At 55.9% G+C, this 27,971-nt stretch overlaps 1 protein-coding gene across 1 annotated transcript in view; it reads left to right on the top strand.

Moving 5' to 3' along the window:
• The first annotated feature begins 223 nt into the window (after nucleotides 1–223).
• Nucleotides 224–27,971, top strand: part of ANXA10 (annexin A10) — an 88,484-nt gene continuing 60,736 nt past the window's right edge. Inside the window, exon 1 of the mRNA XM_065061381.1 lies at nucleotides 224–302. Within this exon, the coding sequence (XP_064917453.1) occupies nucleotides 263–302 (40 nt within the window). The 5' untranslated portion in view covers nucleotides 224–262. The remainder of the gene's footprint in view (nucleotides 303–27,971) is intronic.

Here is a 27,971-nt window from a genome sequence, read left to right as displayed (position 1 = left end):
GAAAAAGGTTGGGAAAGAGATTGACACAAAACCAACTAATGCTAGGTGCAACTTTCTCAAATATGGTTCCTCTTCCTAGAGCTTTCTGCAAGCTTAAGTTCTATTTCATAAATTTAAAAAATTGCATCCTGTTCCCCATGAAGCAAAGACAATTTGATGTTATGATGCAGTGTTATAGGTGCAAAACACCTCAATTAAAGTCTGCTTTCTCCTTTAGCAGGTACAAGGAACGATTTTTCCCGCTCCGAATTTTAATCCTGTTATGGACGCCCAGTTGCTGGGAGGAGCCCTACAGGGAATCAGTGAGTATCTTGACTGATTTTAACACACTTTTTTTCTTCAGAAAGATCTCATAAAATGACATGCATTTGGCAAAATAACAACTCATAAAATTAAAAGTGTCACCGATTCTCCAAGGTGTCGCAGTAAGACACACTGGCGATGTCCAAATAAATCATGTGTCTGCATTTACAGAAACTAAGATGTGATTAAGATAAATCTAAAATCTATACCGACACTTAGGGTAGTAAATGCTTTCCTCAAGAAAAGAAGAAAATGAAAACAGAATTCTGTGTTACATCACTACACTGAAGGCCAACAAAGTAAAGGCTTTTACTTGTAAGTTCAATCATTAAATACTACCAGGGACTGTTAAGTCTTAAAATATCAGTCATCAAGAAATAAAAATAAATGGAGGAGAAAGTTTAAAGAATTTATGATCTTTCACTCAGGAGTAACTTTTGCTTTCAGTCTATGGACAAAAAAAAAAAAAAAAAACAAAACACCAAAAAACAAGGAAAAAAACCCACAAAACAAAACAAAAAAAACACAAAACAAGACAAGACAAACCAAAAATTTTTGCCAAAGCATTTTTCTCTGTTCAGATTTTTGTGTTTTCCTGTTAAACATTGTTGGTACTGCTGAGACTCACAATATTGTTGGGTTTGTTTTTTTTTTTTAACTATCTCAGACATTTTCGTCACATTAAAATTGTTTTATGCATCAGAATTTTTATTCCCTTTGGGCTTTTCACAAGGCTGCACAGCACCAAATCTTGCATTCTGTTTTCAGTTTGCTTAACAGAAATACGAGGACTAAGACATAATGTCAAATGAACCACAAGGAGTATTGTTGATCAAGGGGAATCTCAAGAATCGTTTTGATTAATGTGGCTACAGACGAAAGGTTATAAACACTTTGCTAAACTTCAAACAATACTTTCAATGCAATGTTGCTAACATGGCAAGACTGTGGTGATTCTCTTCATTTAATATTGTAAATACAAGCATATTAACCTTACTTTTAATTTCCCTATCAAACTATGTGGAACAAAGATCTAATTTTCAAGGACAATCGGCAAATAAAAATTTCAGCTTCAGAGGAGTTTAAGTCTCCATAGCCTTTACAGGCACTGACTCCATGACCCTGAATATTGCACACAACATTCCTTCTTGTGAGAAGGTTCAGTCACGAATGTTGTCCAACTGATACCAGTGATGTTACACAAATGAATAAAGTTATTTAGGGTTATTAGGGTTAAAATATTTAATGAATCCTTCATAGTTTTTGCTGTAGAGACTATATAAGCTGTACAGCTTTCTAGTGATATTTTCTGAAAAGTAAGAAGAAATCCTTATGCACAAAGTTTCAGTAATACTGAATACTTCTTCCATTATGAGGAAAGGCTGAGGGAGCTGGTTCTCTTTAGTTTGGATAAGAGGAGACTGAGGGGTGAACTTACTAATGTTTACAAATATACAAAGGGTGAGTGTCACGAGGATGGAGCCAGACTCTTCTCGCTAACAAAAAGTGGTGGGACAAGGGGTAAAGGGTTTAAGCTGGATCATAAGAGGTTCCACTTAAACTTGAGAAGAAACTTCTTCTCGGTGACGGTAACAGAGCACTGGAGCAGGCTGCCCAGGGAGGCATTCAAAACCTTCCTAGATGCCTTCCTGTGTAGCCTGGTGCGATACTGCCGGCGATGGACCATCGTGATGGGGGCACACCCAGGGACACACCCAGGAGCTCCCCAGCCTCATGCATGCCCTGTGACGCAAAGCCCACCTGGCAGGGGGCTCCAGGGCTGGCCTCACCCATGCTGGTCGTGGTTTTAAGCTGAACTAGCAATAGAACCGGGATAGCCACTCACTCAGTCCCCCACCCGCTCCCCAGGCAGGGGAGAGAATTGAAAGGGAAGGGAAAAACTTGGAATGAGATAAACACAGTTCAATAAAATCACAAAATACTAGCGCACTACTAGTTGATATATATATAAAATAGAAATGGAATATAAAATAAAAGATACTCAATGCGATTCCTCATCAACTCCATCTGCACTCAGCAGCAGTCCTTGTAGTAAGAGGTGGAGACACGGTTGCAGTTTTGTTGATCACATCCATTGGGGTCTGATGACGTCCATCTTGCCATTTTATTAGTGAAAAGTGGTTCTCTCGTGCAGGTGCCTTGACCTTGCTTCTTTTTGATGACAAAACTGGCATTCCAAGGAATCCGAATCACTCTCGCACCTTTCTAGAAAACTTATTTTGCTGTTCCGTCCCATACAATGATGCCATCTAGATATTGCAAGTGTTCTGGAGCTCTTCTTTGTTGCAGTGTGGTTTGGATCGGTCCACGGCACATGGTAGGGCTGTGTTTCCAACCCTGGGGCAAGCGACTCCATGTGTACTGGATGGCCCTCCAGGTGAATGCAAACTGCGGTCTGCACTCTGCTGCTTAAAGGAAGAGAGAAAAACACTTTTGCAATGTGGGTTGTGGCTCACCGCCGAGCTGCCTTTGACTCCAGTTCAAGCGGCAGCTCTAGAGTGTCTGGCACAGCAGCACTCAAGGGTGCTGTAACTTAATTCAGGCCACGATAGTCTACTCTTAGTCTCCACTCTTCACTAGACTTACGCACTGGCCTAGTGAGGTTGTTAAAAGGTGAGCGAGTCTTGCTGATCACACCCTGACTCTCCAGTTGACAAATCAGCTTCTGGACAGGAATGAGAGAGTCTCGACTGGTGCGATATTGCCGGCGATGGACCATCGTGAGAGCGATTGGCACCTGCTGGTCGTCAACCCTCAGCAATCCTATAGCAGAAGGGCTCTCTGAGAGACCAGGCAGAGTTGACAGTGGATGAATGTTCTCCGTGTCCACAGCCGCTCTGCCAAATGCCCACCTATACCCGTTTGGGGCCTTAAAACACCCTCTCCTGGGGCAGACTGTGCCGAGGATGCACAGAGCACGTGGAGCAGTCGCAGTGGGACGCTTTTGCCCGTCTTTCCCAGTCTGGCTCATTTCGGCCTCTCCTGCAGCCAGCTTCTGGGATCCCACAGCCACTCCAGAAATACTGATGGATTTTGTTCCATTATGGTTTGATGGGATTACTGTGCACTGTGCACCGGTGTCCTCCAAAGCTCTCTGCTCCTGGGGGCCTGTTGTACCAGGCCATCGGATCTGCACAGTCCAATAACCTCTGTTGTCCCTTCCCGGCGGCGGGCTGGAGGCAGGGCCCCTCTGATTTGTGTTAGGCACATTCCGTGGGTAGGAATCAGAATTTCCTTCAAGAGGATCAGAATCTCTTCTAGCCCTTCTGGAAAGTGGAGCACCCACTTTCCTAGGAGGTTTTCCTTTAAATTCACGTACTCGTTCCTGAAGTGCTGAGGTGGGATTTCCATCCCACCTCCTCAGGTCTTCTCCATGATCACCGAGGAGAAGCCACAGCATGCCTCTCCTTGGGTACTTCTTCTGTCCTCTCTCTTGAGATTGGAAACGCCTTCGCCTAATAGCAGAAATGTCGGTTGGTCAGGTGGGGAATGGAACCTGTCCTCTCCGAGTGCTTTGATTTCGTGGAACAGCTTTTCGAAACGGTTGTCAGATTTTTCACGCAGTTTGTCCTCAGTTGACACTCAGTTCACATCTGGAATACTGTGTCCAGTTCTGGGCCCCTCCATTCAAGGAGGACAGGGAACTGCTGGAGAGAGTCCAGCGCAGGGCAACAAAGATGATTAAGGGACTGGAGCATCTCCCTTGTGAGGAAAGGCTGAAGGAGCTGGGTCTCTTCAGCTTGGAGGAGACTGAGGGCTGACCTCATTGATGTTTATAAATTTCTAAAGGGTGAGTGTCATGAGGGTGGAGCCAGGCTCTTCTCGGTGACAGCCAACGGTAGGACAGGGGGTAATGGGTTCAAACTGGAACACAAGAGGTTCCACTTCCATTTGAGAAGAAACCTCTTCTCAGTGAGGGTGACAGAACACTGGAACAGGCTGCCCGGGGGTGTTGTGGAGTCTCCTACTCTGCAGGCATTCGAAACCCGCCTAGATGCCTTCCTGTGTAGCCTCATCTAGGTGTTCCTGCTCCGGCAGGGGGATTGGACTTTTGGAGGTCCCTTCCAATCCCTAACATTCTGTGATTCTCTGATTCCGTGTGACACACAAGCCCGCAGAGAGGTAGCGAGGCTGTCCTCACAGTCGCGAAGCTGGTTCATCACTTCTGTCACAGTTTGTTGAATGTAGCTGCCCAGGACATCGATGCCCATGACCCAGCACATGCCGGTGGCGCCCATTGTACAAACCTGCGTCCCATGCGTTGTGTACAAAGGATTCTATCTGCATCTGTCCCTTCCGGACCATTTGTCTCACAATAGATTATCTCCCGCACAGCTAATCCTCTCAGGATCTGGATACCTGTCTCCATAGTATTCCATTCACCTGGATGACATACAGCAGCTTCCTTCCTTGAAGGGAAACCTTGCCTTTCCTGGCAGTCAGGAGTCACCTGCAGAGGCTGGAGAGGTCTTTCTCTCTTGCAATTGCCCTGTGGAGGGTGGCATCCCTTGACAGAGATCCCAGCTGCTTGGATTCGCTACCGTCCAGTTCCAGACAATCGGCTCCCTTGTCCCAGCATGGGAGCAGCCAGGTTACCACATCCTTGCCTTCCCGACAACCACCGCGGTGTGCCCTGGGCAGTGGCTCTGAGCGAGGCTGAAGCCCATCTCCCCGTGGCCAGGAGAGCCGGGGACAGGCCAGGCAAGTGGCGCCTGCGAGGATCTCCTCTCAGGGCGGACGGCTGGCAGCAGGGACAGGGACAGAGACAAGCCGTGCTTGCTCCCAAGGAGCTCTGTCCCGGGAGAGGTCGGCTCGGGGCCATGCTCCTGCTGCTGCCTTGCTGCCGGGGTGCAGGGGCCGAGGGCCCAACTCGTTGGCGTGTTCCTGGTCTGTGACGATCTTGGGGCCTGCAGGAGTGTGGGCCTGGCTCTGTGGGGCTGGGGAAGCTGAGAGCAGGGAGCGTTGTGAGGAGAGGCTGTTGTCTTGCAGGGCTGAAGTAGCCCTGGAACCCAGCTGGCCTGCAAGGCCGCCCTTCTCTGGACGCAGAGCCGCAGGCAGTGCCAGCACCAGGGCTGGGGAGGGTTCAGGGGCCACGTCTCTCCCTGTCCCCACTTCCCAGGCCACATCTCTCTGTCTGGAGACCTTCTTCATCCTTCTCTCCTGGTTCCATAGCCACATCCCCCTTTCTGCCCCAGTTCCATGGGCACCGTATCCCTCCCCTCTTACCCACATCTCACAGCCGAATCCCTGTGTTGAACCATTTCCCACACCCATATCCCTCCCTCTCCCCAGATTGCTAGCAATAGCCATCCCTCCCTCTGCCTCTCGTTCCCACCAGCCATTTCCCTCCCTCTCCCCAAGTCCACAGGCACTCGGCCGCCTCTCCCCCAGTTCACAGGGCCACATCCCTCCCTCTCCTCCGGTTCCAACATCCACATTGCTCCCTCTCTACGGGTCCTCGAGCCATAACCCACCCTCTCCCCCACTTCCCACAGCCACATCTCTCCCACTGCCCAGTTCTGCAGCACCGAGCAAACAACAAGGCAGAAACCAGGCCCGGTGCCTCTCAGTGGCGCAGTGCTTTTATTCCAGAGGGGCCCCGGGAGGCCCGGCCGCCCCGCTCAGACGCGGAGCCAGGGGAGACGCTGCGCGTGGTCCCCTGAGCCCGGCTCGTCCTCCTGGACCCTGCGCAGCCACGACGCGTTGTCGTTGCTCTCTGGCCGGTGGAGGAGCTGGCCGTGTCCATCTCCGTCCCTCTCGGTGGGCAGGCTCCGAGCACGCCGCTGGGGACTGGGGCGGCGGCGCTCTCCCCTCTCAGCGGAGCGTGCGCGGCGCCTGGAACGGCTGCGGCTCCGCTGCTGCTGCTGCTGCCGCCACTGTTGCCTCTGCCACCACGGCCCCCGCCTTGCGTAGGGATGCAAGCGGCCACGGCGACCGTCATCCTCCAGCCGCAGGTGGCGGATGGCCGCGATGGGGCCCCGGCAGAGCGGGCAAGTGGCATCCTCGTCGCTGGCAGCCCAGCGCCGGATGCAGGCATGGCAGAACGCATGCCAGCACGGGTCCACTGCAGCGGGGGCTTCCAGGGGAGCCAAGCAGATGGGGCACCTGTCCCCCCGCCGGCACCTCCTGGCAGCTGGTGGCACCGCTGGCTCATCCCTGGACACCTCCATTGCTGCTGCTGGGACTCAGTGTCCTGTCAGTTGCTGGGACTTGGTTTCCTCTCAGCTTCCGGTGGGACTTGCTGTCCTCAGCTGCTGCTGGGACTTGATGTCCTCGTGGCCGCTGCTGGGACTTGATGTCCTCTCGGAGCTGGAGGCACCTGGTGTCTCTGCTGCTGGCAGGACTCGATGGCTGCTGCTGACCCAACGCCAAGGCTCGGGTTCCGCTGGCAGGACTCGGTGGCCGCTCGAACGCTGGCAGGTCACAACGTCTGGTGCCGCTGGCAGGACTCGATGGCTCGGGTGCTGCCCACAGGACTCGACGTCTCGTGTGCCGCTGGCAGCACGTGACGCTGGCGTTTATAGCCGCCCGCCGCTAGTGACGTCACGGGCTGACTGTGACTCTGGTGACATCACAGGGCTCTCGGGGGCACACCCAGGGACACACCCAGGAGCTCCCCAGCCTCACGCATGCCCTGTGACGCATAGCCCACCTGGCAGGGGGCTCCAGGGCTGGCCTCACCCGTGCTGGTCGTGGTTTTAAGCTGAACTAGCAATAGAACCGGGATAGCCACTCACTCAGTCCCCCACCCGCTCCCCAGGCAGGGGAGAGAATTGAAAGGGAAGGGAAAAACTTGGAATGAGATAAACACAGTTCAATAAAATCACAAAATACTAGCGCACTACTAGTTGATATATATATAAAATAGAAATGGAATATAAAACAAAAGATACTCAATGCGATTCCTCATCAACTCCATCTGCACTCAGCAGCAGTCCTTGTAGTAAGAGGTGGAGACACGGTTGCAGTTTTGTTGATCACATCCATTGGGGTCTGATGACGTCCATCTTGCCATTTTATTAGTGAAAAGTGGTTCTCTCGTGCAGGTGCCTTGACCTTGCTTCTTTTTGATGACAAAACTGGCATTCCAAGGAATCCGAATCACTCTCGCACCTTTCTAGAAAACTTATTTTGCTGTTCCGTCCCATACAATGATGCCATCTAGATATTGCAAGTGTTCTGGAGCTCTTCTTTGTTGCAGTGTGGTTTGGATCGGTCCACGGCACATGGTAGGGCTGTGTTTCCAGCCCTGGGGCAAGCGACTCCATGTGTACTGGATGGCCCTCCAGGTGAATGCAAACTGCGGTCTGCACTCTGCTGCTTAAAGGAAGAGAGAAAAACACTTTTGCAATGTGGGTTGTGGCTCACCGCCGAGCTGCCTTTGACTCCAGTTCAAGCGGCAGCTCTAGAGTGTCTGGCACAGCAGCACTCAAGGGTGCTGTAACTTAATTCAGGCCACGATAGTCTACTCTTAGTCTCCACTCTTCACTAGACTTACGCACTGGCCTAGTGAGGTTGTTAAAAGGTGAGCGAGTCTTGCTGATCACACCCTGACTCTCCAGTTGACAAATCAGCTTCTGGACAGGAAGGAGAGAGTCTCGACTGGTGCGATATTGCCGGCGATGGACCATCGTGAGAGCGATTGGCACCTGCTGGTCGTCAACCCTCAGCAATCCTATAGCAGAAGGGCCCTCTGCTCTGAGAGACCAGGCAGAGTCGACAGTGGATGAATGTTCTCCGTGTCCACAGCCGCTCTGCCAAATGCCCACCTATACCCGTTTGGGGCCTTAAAACACCCTCTCCTGGGGCAGACTGTGCCGAGGATGCACAGAGCACGTGGAGCAGTCGCAGTGGGACGCTTTTGCCCGTCTTTCCCAGTCTGGCTCATTTCGGCCTCTCCTGCAGCCAGCTTCTGGGATCCCACAGCCACTCCAGAAATACTGATGGATTTTGTTCCATTATGGTTTGATGGGATTACTGTGCACTGAGCACCGGTGTCCTCCAAAGCTCTCTGCTCCTGGGGTCCTGTTGTACCAGGCCATCGGATCTGCACAGTCCAGTAACCTCTGTTGTCCCTTCCCGGCGGCGGGCTGGAGGCAGGGCCCCTCTGATTTGTGTTAGGCACATTCCGTGGGTAGGAATCAGAATTTCCTTCAAGAGGATCAGAATCTCTTCTAGCCCTTCTGGAAAGTGGAGCACCCACTTTCCTAGGAGGTTTTCCTTTAAATTCACGTACTCGTTCCTGAAGTGCTGAGGTGGGATTTCCATCCCACCTCCTCAGGTCTTCTCCATGATCACCGAGGAGAAGCCACAGCATGCCTCTCCTTGGGTACTTCTTCTGTCCTCTCTCTTGAGATTGGAAACGCCTTCGCCTAATAGCAGAAATGTCGGTTGGTCAGGTGGGGAATGGAACCTGTCCTCTCCGAGTGCTTTGATTTCGTGGAACAGCTTTTCGAAACGGTTGTCAGATTTTTCACGCAGTTTGTCCTCAGTTGACACTCAGTTCACATCTGGAATACTGTGTCCAGTTCTGGGCCCCTCCATTCAAGGAGGACAGGGAACTGCTGGAGAGAGTCCAGCGCAGGGCAACAAAGATGATTAAGGGACTGGAGCATCTCCCTTGTGAGGAAAGGCTGAAGGAGCTGGGTCTCTTCAGCTTGGAGGAGACTGAGGGCTGACCTCATTGATGTTTATAAATTTCTAAAGGGTGAGTGTCATGAGGGTGGAGCCAGGCTCTTCTCGGTGACAGCCAACGGTAGGACAGGGGGTAATGGGTTCAAACTGGAACACAAGAGGTTCCACTTCCATTTGAGAAGAAACCTCTTCTCAGTGAGGGTGACAGAACACTGGAACAGGCTGCCCGGGGGTGTTGTGGAGTCTCCTACTCTGCAGGCATTCGAAACCCGCCTAGATGCCTTCCTGTGTAGCCTCATCTAGGTGTTCCTGCTCCGGCAGGGGGATTGGACTTTTGGAGGTCCCTTCCAATCCCTAACATTCTGTGATTCTCTGATTCCGTGTGACACACAAGCCCGCAGAGAGGTAGCGAGGCTGTCCTCACAGTCGCGAAGCTGGTTCATCACTTCTGTCACAGTTTGTTGAATGTAGCTGCCCAGGACATCGATGCCCATGACCCAGCACATGCCGGTGGTGCCCATTGTACAAACCTGCGTCCCATGCGTTGTGTACAAAGGATTCTATCTGCATCTGTCCCTTCCGGACCATTTGGCTCACAATAGATTATCTCCCGCACAGCTAATCCTCTCAGGATCTGGATACCTGTCTCCATAGTATTCCATTCACCTGGATGACATACAGCAGCTTCCTTCCTTGAAGGGAAACCTTGCCTTTCCTGGCAGTCAGGAGTCACCTGCAGAGGCTGGAGAGGTCTTTCTCTCTTGCAATTGCCCTGTGGAGGGTGGCATCCCTTGACAGAGATCCCAGCTGCTTGGATTCGCTACCGTCCAGTTCCAGACAATCGGCTCCCTTGTCCCAGCATGGGAGCAGCCAGGTTACCACATCCTTGCCTTCCCGACAACCACCGCGGTGTGCCCTGGGCAGTGGCTCTGAGCGAGGCTGAAGCCCATCTCCCCGTGGCCAGGAGAGCCGGGGACAGGCCAGGCAAGTGGCGCCTGCGAGGATCTCCTCTCAGGGCGGACGGCTGGCAGCAGGGACAGGGACAGGGACAAGCCGTGCTTGCTCCCAAGGAGCTCTGTCCCGGGAGAGGTCGGCTCGGGGCCATGCTCCTGCTGCTGCCTTGCTGCCGGGGTGCAGGGGCCGAGGGCCCAACTCGTTGGCGTGTTCCTGGTCTGTGACGATCTTGGGGCCTGCAGGAGTGTGGGCCTGGCTCTGTGGGGCTGGGGAAGCTGAGAGCAGGGAGTGTTGTGAGGAGAGGCTGTTGTCTTGCAGGGCTGAAGTAGCCCTGGAACCCAGCTGGCCTGCAAGGCCGCCCTTCTCTGGACGCAGAGCCGCAGGCAGTGCCAGCACCAGGGCTGGGGAGGGTTCAGGGGCCACGTCTCTCCCTGTCCCCACTTCCCAGGCCACATCTCTCTGTCTGGAGACCTTCTTCATCCTTCTCTCCTGGTTCCATAGCCACATCCCCCTTTCTGCCCCAGTTCCATGGGCACCGTATCCCTCCCCTCTTACCCACATCTCACAGCCGAATCCCTGTGTTGAACCATTTCCCACACCCATATCCCTCCCTCTCCCCAGATTGCTAGCAATAGCCATCCCTCCCTCTGCCTCTCGTTCCCACCAGCCATTTCCCTCCCTCTCCCCAAGTCCACAGGCACTCGGCCGCCTCTCCCCCAGTTCACAGGGCCACATCCCTCCCTCTCCTCCGGTTCCAACATCCACATTGCTCCCTCTCTACGGGTCCTCGAGCCATAACCCACCCTCTCCCCCACTTCCCACAGCCACATCTCTCCCACTGCCCAGTTCTGCAGCACCGAGCAAACAACAAGGCAGAAACCAGGCCCGGTGCCTCTCAGTGGCGCAGTGCTTTTATTCCAGAGGGGCCCCGGGAGGCCCGGCCGCCCCGCTCAGACGCGGAGCCAGGGGAGACGCTGCGCATGGTCCCCTGAGCCCGGCTCGTCCTCCTGGACCCTGCGCAGCCACGACGCGTTGTCGTTGCTCTCTGGCCGGTAGAGGAGCTGGCCGTGTCCATCTCCGTCCCTCTCGGTGGGCAGGCTCCGAGCACGCCGCTGGGGACTGGGGCGGCGGCGCTCTCCCCTCTCAGCGGAGCGTGCGCGGCGCCTGGAACGGCTGCGGCTCCGCTGCTGCTGCTGCTGCCGCCACTGTTGCCTCTGCCACCACGGCCCCCGCCTTGCGTAGGGATGCAAGCAGCCACGGCGACCGTCATCCTCCAGCCGCAGGTGGCGGATGGCCGCGATGGGGCCCCGGCAGAGCGGGCAAGTGGCATCCTCGTCGCTGGCAGCCCAGCGCCGGATGCAGGCATGGCAGAACGCATGCCAGCACGGGTCCACTGCAGCGGGGGCTTCCAGGGGAGCCAAGCAGATGGGGCACCTGTCCCCCCGCCGGCACCTCCTGGCAGCTGGTGGCACCGCTGGCTCATCCCTGGACACCTCCATTGCTGCTGCTGGGACTCAGTGTCCTGTCAGTTGCTGGGACTTGGTTTCCTCTCAGCTTCCGGTGGGACTTGCTGTCCTCAGCTGCTGCTGGGACTTGATGTCCTCGTGGCCGCCGCTGGGACTTGATGTCCTCTCGGAGCTGGAGGCACCTGGTGTCTCTGCTGCTGGCAGGACTCGATGGCTGCTGCTGACCCAACGCCAAGGCTCGGGTTCCGCTGGCAGGACTCGGTGGCCGCTCGAACGCTGGCAGGTCACAACGTCTGGTGCCGCTGGCAGGACTCGATGGCTCGGGTGCTGCCCACAGGACTCGACGTCTCGTGTGCCGCTGGCAGCACGTGACGCTGGCGTTTATAGCCGCCCGCCGCTAGTGACGTCATGGGCTGACTGTGACTCTGGTGACATCACAGGGCTCTCGGGGGCACACCCAGGGACACACCCAGGAGCTCCCCAGCCTCACGCATGCCCTGTGACGCAAAGCCCACCTGGCAGGGGGCTCCAGGGCTGGCCTCACCCGTGCTGGTCGTGGTTTTAAGCTGAACTAGCAATAGAACCGGGATAGCCACTCACTCAGTCCCCCACCCGCTCCCCAGGCAGGGGAGAGAATTGAAAGGGAAGGGAAAAACTTGGAATGAGATAAACACAGTTCAATAAAATCACAAAATACTAGCGCACTACTAGTTGATATATATATAAAATAGAAATGGAATATAAAACAAAAGATACTCAATGCGATTCCTCATCAACTCCATCTGCACTCAGCAGCAGTCCTTGTAGTAAGAGGTGGAGACACGGTTGCAGTTTTGTTGATCACATCCATTGGGGTCTGATGACGTCCATCTTGCCATTTTATTAGTGAAAAGTGGTTCTCTCGTGCAGGTGCCTTGACCTTGCTTCTTTTTGATGACAAAACTGGCATTCCAAGGAATCCGAATCACTCTCGCACCTTTCTAGAAAACGTATTTTGCTGTTCCGTCCCATACAATGATGCCATCTAGATATTGCAAGTGTTCTGGAGCTCTTCTTTGTTGCAGTGTGGTTTGGATCGGTCCACGGCACATGGTAGGGCTGTGTTTCCAGCCCTGGGGCAAGCGACTCCATGTGTACTGGATGGCCCTCCAGGTGAATGCAAACTGCGGTCTGCACTCTGCTGCTTAAAGGAAGAGAGAAAAACACTTTTGCAATGTGGGTTGTGGCTCACCGCCGAGCTGCCTTTGACTCCAGTTCAAGCGGCAGCTCTAGAGTGTCTGGCACAGCAGCACTCAAGGGTGCTGTAACTTAATTCAGGCCATGATAGTCTACTCTTAGTCTCCACTCTTCACTAGACTTACGCACTGGCCTAGTGAGGTTGTTAAAAGGTGAGCGAGTCTTGCTGATCACACCCTGACTCTCCAGTTGACAAATCAGCTTCTGGACAGGAAGGAGAGAGTCTCGACTGGTGCGATATTGCCGGCGATGGACCATCGTGAGAGCGATTGGCACCTGCTGGTCGTCAACCCTCAGCAATCCTATAGCAGAAGGGCTCTCTGAGAGACCAGGCAGAGTCGACAGTGGATGAATGTTCTCCGTGTCCACAGCCGCTCTGCCAAATGCCCACCTATACCCGTTTGGGGCCTTAAAACACCCTCTCCTGGGGCAGACTGTGCCGAGGATGCACAGAGCACGTGGAGCAGTCGCAGTGGGACGCTTTTGCCCGTCTTTCCCAGTCTGGCTCATTTCGGCCTCTCCTGCAGCCAGCTTCTGGGATCCCACAGCCACTCCAGAAATACTGATGGATTTTGTTCCATGATGGTTTGATGGGATTACTGTGCACTGAGCACCGGTGTCCTCCAAAGCTCTCTGCTCCTGGGGGCCTGTTGTACCAGGCCATCGGATCTGCACAGTCCAGTAACCTCTGTTGTCCCTTCCCGGCGGCGGGCTGGAGGCAGGGCCCCTCTGATTTGTGTTAGGCACATTCCGTGGGTAGGAATCAGAATTTCCTTCAAGAGGATCAGAATCTCTTCTAGCCCTTCTGGAAAGTGGAGCACCCACTTTCCTAGGAGGTTTTCCTTTAAATTCACGTACTCGTTCCTGAAGTGCTGAGGTGGGATTTCCATCCCACCTCCTCAGGTCTTCTCCATGATCACCGAGGAGAAGCCACAGCATGCCTCTCCTTGGGTACTTCTTCTGTCCTCTCTCTTGAGATTGGAAACGCCTTCGCCTAATAGCAGAAATGTCGGTTGGTCAGGTGGGGAATGGAACCTGTCCTCTCCGAGTGCTTTGATTTCGTGGAACAGCTTTTCGAAACGGTTGTCAGATTTTTCACGCAGTTTGTCCTCAGTTGACACTCAGTTCACATCTGGAATACTGTGTCCAGTTCTGGGCCCCTCCATTCAAGGAGGACAGGGAACTGCTGGAGAGAGTCCAGCGCAGGGCAACAAAGATGATTAAGGGACTGGAGCATCTCCCTTGTGAGGAAAGGCTGAAGGAGCTGGGTCTCTTCAGCTTGGAGGAGACTGAGGGCTGACCTCATTGATGTTTATAAATTTCTAAAGGGTGAGTGTCATGAGGGTGGAGCCAGGCTCTTCTCGGTGACAGCCAACGGTAGGACAGGGGGTAATGGGTTCAAACTGGAACACAAGAGGTTCCACTTCCATTTGAGAAGAAACCTCTTCTCAGTGAGGGTGACAGAACACTGGAACAGGCTGCCCGGGGGTGTTGTGGAGTCTCCTACTCTGCAGGCATTCGAAACCCGCCTAGATGCCTTCCTGTGTAGCCTCATCTAGGTGTTCCTGCTCCGGCAGGGGGATTGGACTTTTGGAGGTCCCTTCCAATCCCTAACATTCTGTGATTCTCTGATTCCGTGTGACACACAAGCCCGCAGAGAGGTAGCGAGGCTGTCCTCACAGTCGCGAAGCTGGTTCATCACTTCTGTCACAGTTTGTTGAATGTAGCTGCCCAGGACATCGATGCCCATGACCCAGCACATGCCGGTGGCGCCCATTGTACAAACCTGCGTCCCATGCGTTGTGTACAAAGGATTCTATCTGCATCTGTCCCTTCCGGACCATTTGGCTCACAATAGATTATCTCCCGCACAGCTAATCCTCTCAGGATCTGGATACCTGTCTCCATAGTATTCCATTCACCTGGATGACATACAGCAGCTTCCTTCCTTGAAGGGAAACCTTGCCTTTCCTGGCAGTCAGGAGTCACCTGCAGAGGCTGGAGAGGTCTTTCTCTCTTGCAATTGCCCTGTGGAGGGTGGCATCCCTTGACAGAGATCCCAGCTGCTTGGATTCGCTACCGTCCAGTTCCAGACAATCGGCTCCCTTGTCCCAGCATGGGAGCAGCCAGGTTACCACATCCTTGCCTTCCCGACAACCACCGCGGTGTGCCCTGGGCAGTGGCTCTGAGCGAGGCTGAAGCCCATCTCCCCGTGGCCAGGAGAGCCGGGGACAGGCCAGGCAAGTGGCGCCTGCGAGGATCTCCTCTCAGGGCGGACGGCTGGCAGCAGGGACAGGGACAAGCCGTGCTTGCTCCCAAGGAGCTCTGTCCCGGGAGAGGTCGGCTCGGGGCCATGCTCCTGCTGCTGCCTTGCTGCCGGGGTGCAGGGGCCGAGGGCCCAACTCGTTGGCGTGTTCCTGGTCTGTGACGATCTTGGGGCCTGCAGGAGTGTGGGCCTGGCTCTGTGGGGCTGGGGAAGCTGAGAGCAGGGAGCGTTGTGAGGAGAGGCTGTTGTCTTGCAGGGCTGAAGTAGCCCTGGAACCCAGCTGGCCTGCAAGGCCGCCCTTCTCTGGACGCAGAGCCGCAGGCAGTGCCAGCACCAGGGCTGGGGAGGGTTCAGGGGCCACGTCTCTCCCTGTCCCCACTTCCCAGGCCACATCTCTCTGTCTGGAGACCTTCTTCATCCTTCTCTCCTGGTTCCATAGCCACATCCCCCTTTCTGCCCCAGTTCCATGGGCACCGTATCCCTCCCCTCTTACCCACATCTCACAGCCGAATCCCTGTGTTGAACCATTTCCCACACCCATATCCCTCCCTCTCCCCAGATTGCTAGCAATAGCCATCCCTCCCTCTGCCTCTCGTTCCCACCAGCCATTTCCCTCCCTCTCCCCAAGTCCACAGGCACTCGGCCGCCTCTCCCCCAGTTCACAGGGCCACATCCCTCCCTCTCCTCCGGTTCCAACATCCACATTGCTCCCTCTCTACGGGTCCTCGAGCCATAACCCACCCTCTCCCCCACTTCCCACAGCCACATCTCTCCCACTGCCCAGTTCTGCAGCACCGAGCAAACAACAAGGCAGAAACCAGGCCCGGTGCCTCTCAGTGGCGCAGTGCTTTTATTCCAGAGGGGCCCCGGGAGGCCCGGCCGCCCCGCTCAGACGCGGAGCCAGGGGAGACGCTGCGCATGGTCCCCTGAGCCCGGCTCGTCCTCCTGGACCCTGCGCAGCCACGACGCGTTGTCGTTGCTCTCTGGCCGGTGGAGGAGCTGGCCGTGTCCATCTCCGTCCCTCTCGGTGGGCAGGCTCCGAGCACGCCGCTGGGGACTGGGGCGGCGGCGCTCTCCCCTCTCAGCGGAGCGTGCGCGGCGCCTGGAACGGCTGCGGCTCCGCTGCTGCTGCTGCTGCCGCCACTGTTGCCTCTGCCACCACGGCCCCCGCCTTGCGTAGGGATGCAAGCGGCCACGGCGACCGTCATCCTCCAGCCGCAGGTGGCGGATGGCCGCGATGGGGCCCCGGCAGAGCGGGCAAGTGGCATCCTCGTCGCTGGCAGCCCAGCGCCGGATGCAGGCATGGCAGAACGCATGCCAGCACGGGTCCACTGCAGCGGGGGCTTCCAGGGGAGCCAAGCAGATGGGGCACCTGTCCCCCCGCCGGCACCTCCTGGCAGCTGGTGGCACCGCTGGCTCATCCCTGGACACCTCCATTGCTGCTGCTGGGACTCAGTGTCCTGTCAGTTGCTGGGACTTGGTTTCCTCTCAGCTTCCGGTGGGACTTGCTGTCCTCAGCTGCTGCTGGGACTTGATGTCCTCGTGGCCGCCGCTGGGACTTGATGTCCTCTCGGAGCTGGAGGCACCTGGTGTCTCTGCTGCTGGCAGGACTCGATGGCTGCTGCTGGTGCAACGCCAAGGCTCGGGTTCCGCTGGCAGGACTCGGTGGCCGCTCGAACGCTGGCAGGTCACAACGTCTGGTGCCGCTGGCAGGACTCGATGGCTCGGGTGCTGCCCACAGGACTCGACGTCTCGTGTGCCGCTGGCAGCACGTGACGCTGGCGTTTATAGCCGCCCGCCGCTAGTGACGTCACGGGCTGACTGTGACTCTGGTGACATCACAGGGCTCTCAGGGGCACACCCAGGGACACACCCAGGAGCTCCCCAGCCTCACGCATGCCCTGTGACGCAAAGCCCACCTGGCAGGGGGCTCCAGGGCTGGCCTCACCCGTGCTGGTCGTGGTTTTAAGCTGAACTAGCAATAGAACCGGGATAGCCACTCACTCAGTCCCCCACCCGCTCCCCAGGCAGGGGAGAGAATTGAAAGGGAAGGGAAAAACTTGGAATGAGATAAACACAGTTCAATAAAATCACAAAATACTAGCGCACTACTAGTTGATATATATATAAAATAGAAATGGAATATAAAACAAAAGATACTCAATGCGATTCCTCATCAACTCCATCTGCACTCAGCAGCAGTCCTTGTAGTAAGAGGTGGAGACACGGTTGCAGTTTTGTTGATCACATCCATTGGGGTCTGATGACGTCCATCTTGCCATTTTATTAGTGAAAAGTGGTTCTCTCGTGCAGGTGCCTTGACCTTGCTTCTTTTTGATGACAAAACTGGCATTCCAAGGAATCCGAATCACTCTCGCACCTTTCTAGAAAACTTATTTTGCTGTTCCGTCCCATACAATGATGCCATCTAGATATTGCAAGTGTTCTGGAGCTCTTCTTTGTTGCAGTGTGGTTTGGATCGGTACACGGCACATGGTAGGGCTGTGTTTCCAGCCCTGGGGCAAGCGACTCCATGTGTACTGGATGGCCCTCCAGGTGAATGCAAACTGCGGTCTGCACTCTGCTGCTTAAAGGAAGAGAGAAAAACACTTTTGCAATGTGGGTTGTGGCTCACCGCCGAGCTGCCTTTGACTCCAGTTCAAGCTGCAGCTCTAGAGTGTCTGGCACAGCAGCACTCAAGGGTGCTGTAACTTAATTCAGGCCACGATAGTCTACTCTTAGTCTCCACTCTTCACTAGACTTACGCACTGGCCTAGTGAGGTTGTTAAAAGGTGAGCGAGTCTTGCTGATCACACCCTGACTCTCCAGTTGACAAATCAGCTTCTGGACAGGAAGGAGAGAGTCTCGACTGGTGCGATATTGCCGGCGATGGACCATCGTGAGAGCGATTGGCACCTGCTGGTCGTCAACCCTCAGCAATCCTATAGCAGAAGGGCCCTCTGCTCTGAGAGACCAGGCAGAGTCGACAGTGGATGAATGTTCTCCGTGTCCACAGCCGCTCTGCCAAATGCCCACCTATACCCGTTTGGGGCCTTAAAACACCCTCTCCTGGGGCAGACTGTGCCGAGAATGCACAGAGCACGTGGAGCAGTCGCAGTGGGACGCTTTTGCCCGTCTTTCCCAGTCTGGCTCATTTCGGCCTCTCCTGCAGCCAGCTTCTGGGATCCCACAGCCACTCCAGAAATACTGATGGATTTTGTTCCATGATGGTTTGATGGGATTACTGTGCACTGAGCACCGGTGTCCTCCAAAGCTCTCTGCTCCTGGGGGCCTGTTGTACCAGGCCATCGGATCTGCACAGTCCAGTAACCTCTGTTGTCCCTTCCCGGCGGCGGGCTGGAGGCAGGGCCCCTCTGATTTGTGTTAGGCACATTCCGTGGGTAGGAATCAGAATTTCCTTCAAGAGGATCAGAATCTCTTCTAGCCCTTCTGGAAAGTGGAGCACCCACTTTCCTAGGAGGTTTTCCTTTAAATTCACGTACTCGTTCCTGAAGTGCTGAGGTGGGATTTCCATCCCACCTCCTCAGGTCTTCTCCATGATCACCGAGGAGAAGCCACAGCATGCCTCTCCTTGGGTACTTCTTCTGTCCTCTCTCTTGAGATTGGAAACGCCTTCGCCTAATAGCAGAAATGTCGGTTGGTCAGGTGGGGAATGGAACCTGTCCTCTCCGAGTGCTTTGATTTCGTGGAACAGCTTTTCGAAACGGTTGTCAGGTTTTTCACGCAGTTTGTCCTCAGTTGACACTCAGTTCACATCTGGAATACTGTGTCCAGTTCTGGGCCCCTCCATTCAAGGAGGACAGGGAACTGCTGGAGAGAGTCCAGCGCAGGGCAACAAAGATGATTAAGGGACTGGAGCATCTCCCTTGTGAGGAAAGGCTGAAGGAGCTGGGTCTCTTCAGCTTGGAGGAGACTGAGGGCTGACCTCATTGATGTTTATAAATTTCTAAAGGGTGAGTGTCATGAGGGTGGAGCCAGGCTCTTCTCGGTGACAGCCAACGGTAGGACAGGGGGTAATGGGTTCAAACTGGAACACAAGAGGTTCCACTTCCATTTGAGAAGAAACCTCTTCTCAGTGAGGGTGACAGAACACTGGAACAGGCTGCCCGGGGGTGTTGTGGAGTCTCCTACTCTGCAGGCATTCGAAACCCGCCTAGATGCCTTCCTGTGTAGCCTCATCTAGGTGTTCCTGCTCCGGCAGGGGGATTGGACTTTTGGAGGTCCCTTCCAATCCCTAACATTCTGTGATTCTCTGATTCCGTGTGACACACAAGCCCGCAGAGAGGTAGCGAGGCTGTCCTCACAGTCGCAAAGCTGGTTCATCACTTCTGTCACAGTTTGTTGAATGTAGCTGCCCAGGACATCGATGCCCATGACCCAGCACATGCCGGTGGCGCCCATTGTACAAACCTGCGTCCCATGCGTTGTGTACAAAGGATTCTATCTGCATCTGTCCCTTCCGGACCATTTGGCTCACAATAGATTATCTCCCGCACAGCTAATCCTCTCAGGATCTGGATACCTGTCTCCATAGTATTCCATTCACCTGGATGACATACAGCAGCTTCCTTCCTTGAAGGGAAACCTTGCCTTTCCTGGCAGTCAGGAGTCACCTGCAGAGGCTGGAGAGGTCTTTCTCTCTTGCAATTGCCCTGTGGAGGGTGGCATCCCTTGACAGAGATCCCAGCTGCTTGGATTCGCTACCGTCCAGTTCCAGACAATCGGCTCCCTTGTCCCAGCATGGGAGCAGCCAGGTTACCACATCCTTGCCTTCCCGACAACCACCGCGGTGTGCCCTGGGCAGTGGCTCTGAGCGAGGCTGAAGCCCATCTCCCCGTGGCCAGGAGAGCCGGGGACAGGCCAGGCAAGTGGCGCCTGCGAGGATCTCCTCTCAGGGCGGACGGCTGGCAGCAGGGACAGGGACAGGGACAAGCCGTGCTTGCTCCCAAGGAGCTCTGTCCCGGGAGAGGTCGGCTCGGGGCCATGCTCCTGCTGCTGCCTTGCTGCCGGGGTGCAGGGGCCGAGGGCCCAACTCGTTGGCGTGTTCCTGGTCTGTGACGATCTTGGGGCCTGCAGGAGTGTGGGCCTGGCTCTGTGGGGCTGGGGAAGCTGAGAGCAGGGAGCGTTGTGAGGAGAGGCTGTTGTCTTGCAGGGCTGAAGTAGCCCTGGAACCCAGCTGGCCTGCAAGGCCGCCCTTCTCTGGACGCAGAGCCGCAGGCAGTGCCAGCACCAGGGCTGGGGAGGGTTCAGGGGCCACGTCTCTCCCTGTCCCCACTTCCCAGGCCACATCTCTCTGTCTGGAGACCTTCTTCATCCTTCTCTCCTGGTTCCATAGCCACATCCCCCTTTCTGCCCCAGTTCCATGGGCACCGTATCCCTCCCCTCTTACCCACATCTCACAGCCGAATCCCTGTGTTGAACCATTTCCCACACCCATATCCCTCCCTCTCCCCAGATTGCTAGCAATAGCCATCCCTCCCTCTGCCTCTCGTTCCCACCAGCCATTTCCCTCCCTCTCCCCAAGTCCACAGGCACTCGGCCGCCTCTCCCCCAGTTCACAGGGCCACATCCCTCCCTCTCCTCCGGTTCCAACATCCACATTGCTCCCTCTCTACGGGTCCTCGAGCCATAACCCACCCTCTCCCCCACTTCCCACAGCCACATCTCTCCCACTGCCCAGTTCTGCAGCACCGAGCAAACAACAAGGCAGAAACCAGGCCCGGTGCCTCTCAGTGGCGCAGTGCTTTTATTCCAGAGGGGCCCCGGGAGGCCCGGCCGCCCCGCTCAGACGCGGAGCCAGGGGAGACGCTGCGCATGGTCCCCTGAGCCCGGCTCGTCCTCCTGGACCCTGCGCAGCCACGACGCGTTGTCGTTGCTCTCTGGCCGGTGGAGGAGCTGGCCGTGTCCATCTCCGTCCCTCTCGGTGGGCAGGCTCCGAGCACGCCGCTGGGGACTGGGGCGGCGGCGCTCTCCCCTCTCAGCGGAGCGTGCGCGGCGCCTGGAACGGCTGCGGCTCCGCTGCTGCTGCTGCTGCCGCCACTGTTGCCTCTGCCACCACGGCCCCCGCCTTGCGTAGGGATGCAAGCGGCCACGGCGACCGTCATCCTCCAGCCGCAGGTGGCGGATGGCCGCGATGGGGCCCCGGCAGAGCGGGCAAGTGGCATCCTCGTCGCTGGCAGCCCAGCGCCGGATGCAGGCATGGCAGAACGCATGCCAGCACGGGTCCACTGCAGCGGGGGCTTCCAGGGGAGCCAAGCAGATGGGGCACCTGTCCCCCCGCCGGCACCTCCTGGCAGCTGGTGGCACCGCTGGCTCATCCCTGGACACCTCCATTGCTGCTGCTGGGACTCAGTGTCCTGTCAGTTGCTGGGACTTGGTTTCCTCTCAGCTTCCGGTGGGACTTGCTGTCCTCAGCTGCTGCTGGGACTTGATGTCCTCGTGGCCGCCGCTGGGACTTGATGTCCTCTCGGAGCTGGAGGCACCTGGTGTCTCTGCTGCTGGCAGGACTCGATGGCTGCTGCTGGTGCAACGCCAAGGCTCGGGTTCCGCTGGCAGGACTCGGTGGCCGCTCGAACGCTGGCAGGTCACAACGTCTGGTGCCGCTGGCAGGACTCGATGGCTCGGGTGCTGCCCACAGGACTCGACGTCTCGTGTGCCGCTGGCAGCACGTGACGCTGGCGTTTATAGCCGCCCGCCGCTAGTGACGTCACGGGCTGACTGTGACTCTGGTGACATCACAGGGCTCTCAGGGGCACACCCAGGGACACACCCAGGAGCTCCCCAGCCTCACGCATGCCCTGTGACGCAAAGCCCACCTGGCAGGGGGCTCCAGGGCTGGCCTCACCCGTGCTGGTCGTGGTTTTAAGCTGAACTAGCAATAGAACCGGGATAGCCACTCACTCAGTCCCCCACCCGCTCCCCAGGCAGGGGAGAGAATTGAAAGGGAAGGGAAAAACTTGGAATGAGATAAACACAGTTCAATAAAATCACAAAATACTAGCGCACTACTAGTTGATATATATATAAAATAGAAATGGAATATAAAACAAAAGATACTCAATGCGATTCCTCATCAACTCCATCTGCACTCAGCAGCAGTCCTTGTAGTAAGAGGTGGAGACACGGTTGCAGTTTTGTTGATCACATCCATTGGGGTCTGATGACGTCCATCTTGCCATTTTATTAGTGAAAAGTGGTTCTCTCGTGCAGGTGCCTTGACCTTGCTTCTTTTTGATGACAAAACTGGCATTCCAAGGAATCCGAATCACTCTCGCACCTTTCTAGAAAACTTATTTTGCTGTTCCGTCCCATACAATGATGCCATCTAGATATTGCAAGTGTTCTGGAGCTCTTCTTTGTTGCAGTGTGGTTTGGATCGGTCCACGGCACATGGTAGGGCTGTGTTTCCAGCCCTGGGGCAAGCGACTCCATGTGTACTGGATGGCCCTCCAGGTGAATGCAAACTGCGGTCTGCACTCTGCTGCTTAAAGGAAGAGAGAAAAACACTTTTGCAATGTGGGTTGTGGCTCACCGCCGAGCTGCCTTTGACTCCAGTTCAAGCTGCAGCTCTAGAGTGTCTGGCACAGCAGCACTCAAGGGTGCTGTAACTTAATTCAGGCCACGATAGTCTACTCTTAGTCTCCACTCTTCACTAGACTTACGCACTGGCCTAGTGAGGTTGTTAAAAGGTGAGCGAGTCTTGCTGATCACACCCTGACTCTCCAGTTGACAAATCAGCTTCTGGACAGGAAGGAGAGAGTCTCGACTGGTGCGATATTGCCGGCGATGGACCATCGTGAGAGCGATTGGCACCTGCTGGTCGTCAACCCTCAGCAATCCTATAGCAGAAGGGCCCTCTGCTCTGAGAGACCAGGCAGAGTCGACAGTGGATGAATGTTCTCCGTGTCCACAGCCGCTCTGCCAAATGCCCACCTATACCCGTTTGGGGCCTTAAAACACCCTCTCCTGGGGCAGACTGTGCCGAGAATGCACAGAGCACGTGGAGCAGTCGCAGTGGGACGCTTTTGCCCGTCTTTCCCAGTCTGGCTCATTTCGGCCTCTCCTGCAGCCAGCTTCTGGGATCCCACAGCCACTCCAGAAATACTGATGGATTTTGTTCCATGATGGTTTGATGGGATTACTGTGCACTGAGCACCGGTGTCCTCCAAAGCTCTCTGCTCCTGGGGGCCTGTTGTACCAGGCCATCGGATCTGCACAGTCCAGTAACCTCTGTTGTCCCTTCCCGGCGGCGGGCTGGAGGCAGGGCCCCTCTGATTTGTGTTAGGCACATTCCGTGGGTAGGAATCAGAATTTCCTTCAAGAGGATCAGAATCTCTTCTAGCCCTTCTGGAAAGTGGAGCACCCACTTTCCTAGGAGGTTTTCCTTTAAATTCACGTACTCGTTCCTGAAGTGCTGAGGTGGGATTTCCATCCCACCTCCTCAGGTCTTCTCCATGATCACCGAGGAGAAGCCACAGCATGCCTCTCCTTGGGTACTTCTTCTGTCCTCTCTCTTGAGATTGGAAACGCCTTCGCCTAATAGCAGAAATGTCGGTTGGTCAGGTGGGGAATGGAACCTGTCCTCTCCGAGTGCTTTGATTTCGTGGAACAGCTTTTCGAAACGGTTGTCAGATTTTTCACGCAGTTTGTCCTCAGTTGACACTCAGTTCACATCTGGAATACTGTGTCCAGTTCTGGGCCCCTCCATTCAAGGAGGACAGGGAACTGCTGGAGAGAGTCCAGCGCAGGGCAACAAAGATGATTAAGGGACTGGAGCATCTCCCTTGTGAGGAAAGGCTGAAGGAGCTGGGTCTCTTCAGCTTGGAGGAGACTGAGGGCTGACCTCATTGATGTTTATAAATTTCTAAAGGGTGAGTGTCATGAGGGTGGAGCCAGGCTCTTCTCGGTGACAGCCAACGGTAGGACAGGGGGTAATGGGTTCAAACTGGAACACAAGAGGTTCCACTTCCATTTGAGAAGAAACCTCTTCTCAGTGAGGGTGACAGAAAACTGGAACAGGCTGCCCAGGGGTGTTGTGGAGTCTCCTACTCTGCAGGCATTCGAAACCCGCCTAGATGCCTTCCTGTGTAGCCTCATCTAGGTGTTCCTGCTCCGGCAGGGGGATTGGACTTTTGGAGGTCCCTTCCAATCCCTAACATTCTGTGATTCTCTGATTCCGTGTGACACACAAGCCCGCAGAGAGGTAGCGAGGCTGTCCTCACAGTCGCGAAGCTGGTTCATCACTTCTGTCACAGTTTGTTGAATGTAGCTGCCCAGGACATCGATGCCCATGACCCAGCACATGCCGGTGGTGCCCATTGTACAAACCTGCGTCCCATGCGTTGTGTACAAAGGATTCTATCTGCATCTGTCCCTTCCGGACCATTTGGCTCACAATAGATTATCTCCCGCACAGCTAATCCTCTCAGGATCTGGATACCTGTCTCCATAGTATTCCATTCACCTGGATGACATACAGCAGCTTCCTTCCTTGAAGGGAAACCTTGCCTTTCCTGGCAGTCAGGAGTCACCTGCAGAGGCTGGAGAGGTCTTTCTCTCTTGCAATTGCCCTGTGGAGGGTGGCATCCCTTGACAGAGATCCCAGCTGCTTGGATTCGCTACCGTCCAGTTCCAGACAATCGGCTCCCTTGTCCCAGCATGGAAGCAGCTAGGTTACCACATCCTTGCCTTCCCGACAACCACCGCGGTGTGCCCTGGGCAGTGGCTCTGAGCGAGGCTGAAGCCCATCTCCCCGTGGCCAGGAGAGCCGGGGACAGGCCAGGCAAGTGGCGCCTGCGAGGATCTCCTCTCAGGGCGGACGGCTGGCAGCAGGGACAGGGACAAGCCGTGCTTGCTCCCAAGGAGCTCTGTCCCGGGAGAGGTCGGCTCGGGGCCATGCTCCTGCTGCTGCCTTGCTGCCGGGGTGCAGGGGCCGAGGGCCCAACTCGTTGGCGTGTTCCTGGTCTGTGACGATCTTGGGGCCTGCAGGAGTGTGGGCCTGGCTCTGTGGGGCTGGGGAAGCTGAGAGCAGGGAGCGTTGTGAGGAGAGGCTGTTGTCTTGCAGGGCTGAAGTAGCCCTGGAACCCAGCTGGCCTGCAAGGCCGCCCTTCTCTGGACGCAGAGCCGCAGGCAGTGCCAGCACCAGGGCTGGGGAGGGTTCAGGGGCCACGTCTCTCCCTGTCCCCACTTCCCAGGCCACATCTCTCTGTCTGGAGACCTTCTTCATCCTTCTCTCCTGGTTCCATAGCCACATCCCCCTTTCTGCCCCAGTTCCATGGGCACCGTATCCCTCCCCTCTTACCCACATCTCACAGCCGAATCCCTGTGTTGAACCATTTCCCACACCCATATCCCTCCCTCTCCCCAGATTGCTAGCAATAGCCATCCCTCCCTCTGCCTCTCGTTCCCACCAGCCATTTCCCTCCCTCTCCCCAAGTCCACAGGCACTCGGCCGCCTCTCCCCCAGTTCACAGGGCCACATCCCTCCCTCTCCTCCGGTTCCAACATCCACATTGCTCCCTCTCTACGGGTCCTCGAGCCATAACCCACCCTCTCCCCCACTTCCCACAGCCACATCTCTCCCACTGCCCAGTTCTGCAGCACCGAGCAAACAACAAGGCAGAAACCAGGCCCGGTGCCTCTCAGTGGCGCAGTGCTTTTATTCCAGAGGGGCCCCGGGAGGCCCGGCCGCCCCGCTCAGACGCGGAGCCAGGGGAGACGCTGCGCATGGTCCCCTGAGCCCGGCTCGTCCTCCTGGACCCTGCGCAGCCACGACGCGTTGTCGTTGCTCTCTGGCCGGTGGAGGAGCTGGCCGTGTCCATCTCCGTCCCTCTCGGTGGGCAGGCTCCGAGCACGCCGCTGGGGACTGGGGCGGCGGCGCTCTCCCCTCTCAGCGGAGCGTGCGCGGCGCCTGGAACGGCTGCGGCTCCGCTGCTGCTGCTGCTGCCGCCACTGTTGCCTCTGCCACCACGGCCCCCGCCTTGCGTAGGGATGCAAGCGGCCACGGCGACCGTCATCCTCCAGCCGCAGGTGGCGGATGGCCGCGATGGGGCCCCGGCAGAGCGGGCAAGTGGCATCCTCGTCGCTGGCAGCCCAGCGCCGGATGCAGGCATGGCAGAACGCATGCCAGCACGGGTCCACTGCAGCGGGGGCTTCCAGGGGAGCCAAGCAGATGGGGCACCTGTCCCCCCGCCGGCACCTCCTGGCAGCTGGTGGCACCGCTGGCTCATCCCTGGACACCTCCATTGCTGCTGCTGGGACTCAGTGTCCTGTCAGTTGCTGGGACTTGGTTTCCTCTCAGCTTCCGGTGGGACTTGCTGTCCTCAGCTGCTGCTGGGACTTGATGTCCTCGTGGCCGCCGCTGGGACTTGATGTCCTCTCGGAGCTGGAGGCACCTGGTGTCTCTGCTGCTGGCAGGACTCGATGGCTGCTGCTGGTGCAACGCCAAGGCTCGGGTTCAGCTGGCAGGACTCGGTGGCCGCTCGAACGCTGGCAGGTCACAACGTCTGGTGCCGCTGGCAGGACTCGATGGCTCGGGTGCTGCCCACAGGACTCGACGTCTCGTGTGCCGCTGGCAGCACGTGACGCTGGCGTTTATAGCCGCCCGCCGCTAGTGACGTCACGGGCTGACTGTGACTCTGGTGACATCACAGGGCTCTCGGGGGCACACCCAGGGACACACCCAGGAGCTCCCCAGCCTCACGCATGCCCTGTGACGCAAAGCCCACCTGGCAGGGGGCTCCAGGGCTGGCCTCACCCGTGCTGGTCGTGGTTTTAAGCTGAACTAGCAATAGAACCGGGATAGCCACTCACTCAGTCCCCCACCCGCTCCCCAGGCAGGGGAGAGAATTGAAAGGGAAGGGAAAAACTTGGAATGAGATAAACACAGTTCAATAAAATCACAAAATACTAGCGCACTACTAGTTGATATATATATAAAATAGAAATGGAATATAAAACAAAAGATACTCAATGCGATTCCTCATCAACTCCATCTGCACTCAGCAGCAGTCCTTGTAGTAAGAGGTGGAGACACGGTTGCAGTTTTGTTGATCACATCCATTGGGGTCTGATGACGTCCATCTTGCCATTTTATTAGTGAAAAGTGGTTCTCTCGTGCAGGTGCCTTGACCTTGCTTCTTTTTGATGACAAAACTGGCATTCCAAGGAATCCGAATCACTCTCGCACCTTTCTAGAAAACTTATTTTGCTGTTCCGTCCCATACAATGATGCCATCTAGATATTGCAAGTGTTCTGGAGCTCTTCTTTGTTGCAGTGTGGTTTGGATCGGTCCACGGCACATGGTAGGGCTGTGTTTCCAGCCCTGGGGCAAGCGACTCCATGTGTACTGGATGGCCCTCCAGGTGAATGCAAACTGCGGTCTGCACTCTGCTGCTTAAAGGAAGAGAGAAAAACACTTTTGCAATGTGGGTTGTGGCTCACCGCCGAGCTGCCTTTGACTCCAGTTCAAGCTGCAGCTCTAGAGTGTCTGGCACAGCAGCACTCAAGGGTGCTGTAACTTAATTCAGGCCACGATAGTCTACTCTTAGTCTCCACTCTTCACTAGACTTACGCACTGGCCTAGTGAGGTTGTTAAAAGGTGAGCGAGTCTTGCTGATCACACCCTGACTCTCCAGTTGACAAATCAGCTTCTGGACAGGAAGGAGAGAGTCTCGACTGGTGCGATATTGCCGGCGATGGACCATCGTGAGAGCGATTGGCACCTGCTGGTCGTCAACCCTCAGCAATCCTATAGCAGAAGGGCCCTCTGCTCTGAGAGACCAGGCAGAGTCGACAGTGGATGAATGTTCTCCGTGTCCACAGCCGCTCTGCCAAATGCCCACCTATACCCGTTTGGGGCCTTAAAACACCCTCTCCTGGGGCAGACTGTGCCGAGAATGCACAGAGCACGTGGAGCAGTCGCAGTGGGACGCTTTTGCCCGTCTTTCCCAGTCTGGCTCATTTCGGCCTCTCCTGCAGCCAGCTTCTGGGATCCCACAGCCACTCCAGAAATACTGATGGATTTTGTTCCATGATGGTTTGATGGGATTACTGTGCACTGAGCACCGGT

This window comes from Columba livia, chromosome 4 (genome assembly GCF_036013475.1).
Source record: "Columba livia isolate bColLiv1 breed racing homer chromosome 4, bColLiv1.pat.W.v2, whole genome shotgun sequence".
NCBI lineage: Eukaryota > Metazoa > Chordata > Aves > Columbiformes > Columbidae > Columba > Columba livia.
Note: the sequence above shows the minus strand (reverse complement) of the source record. Positions and strands in the feature narration are given on the sequence as shown.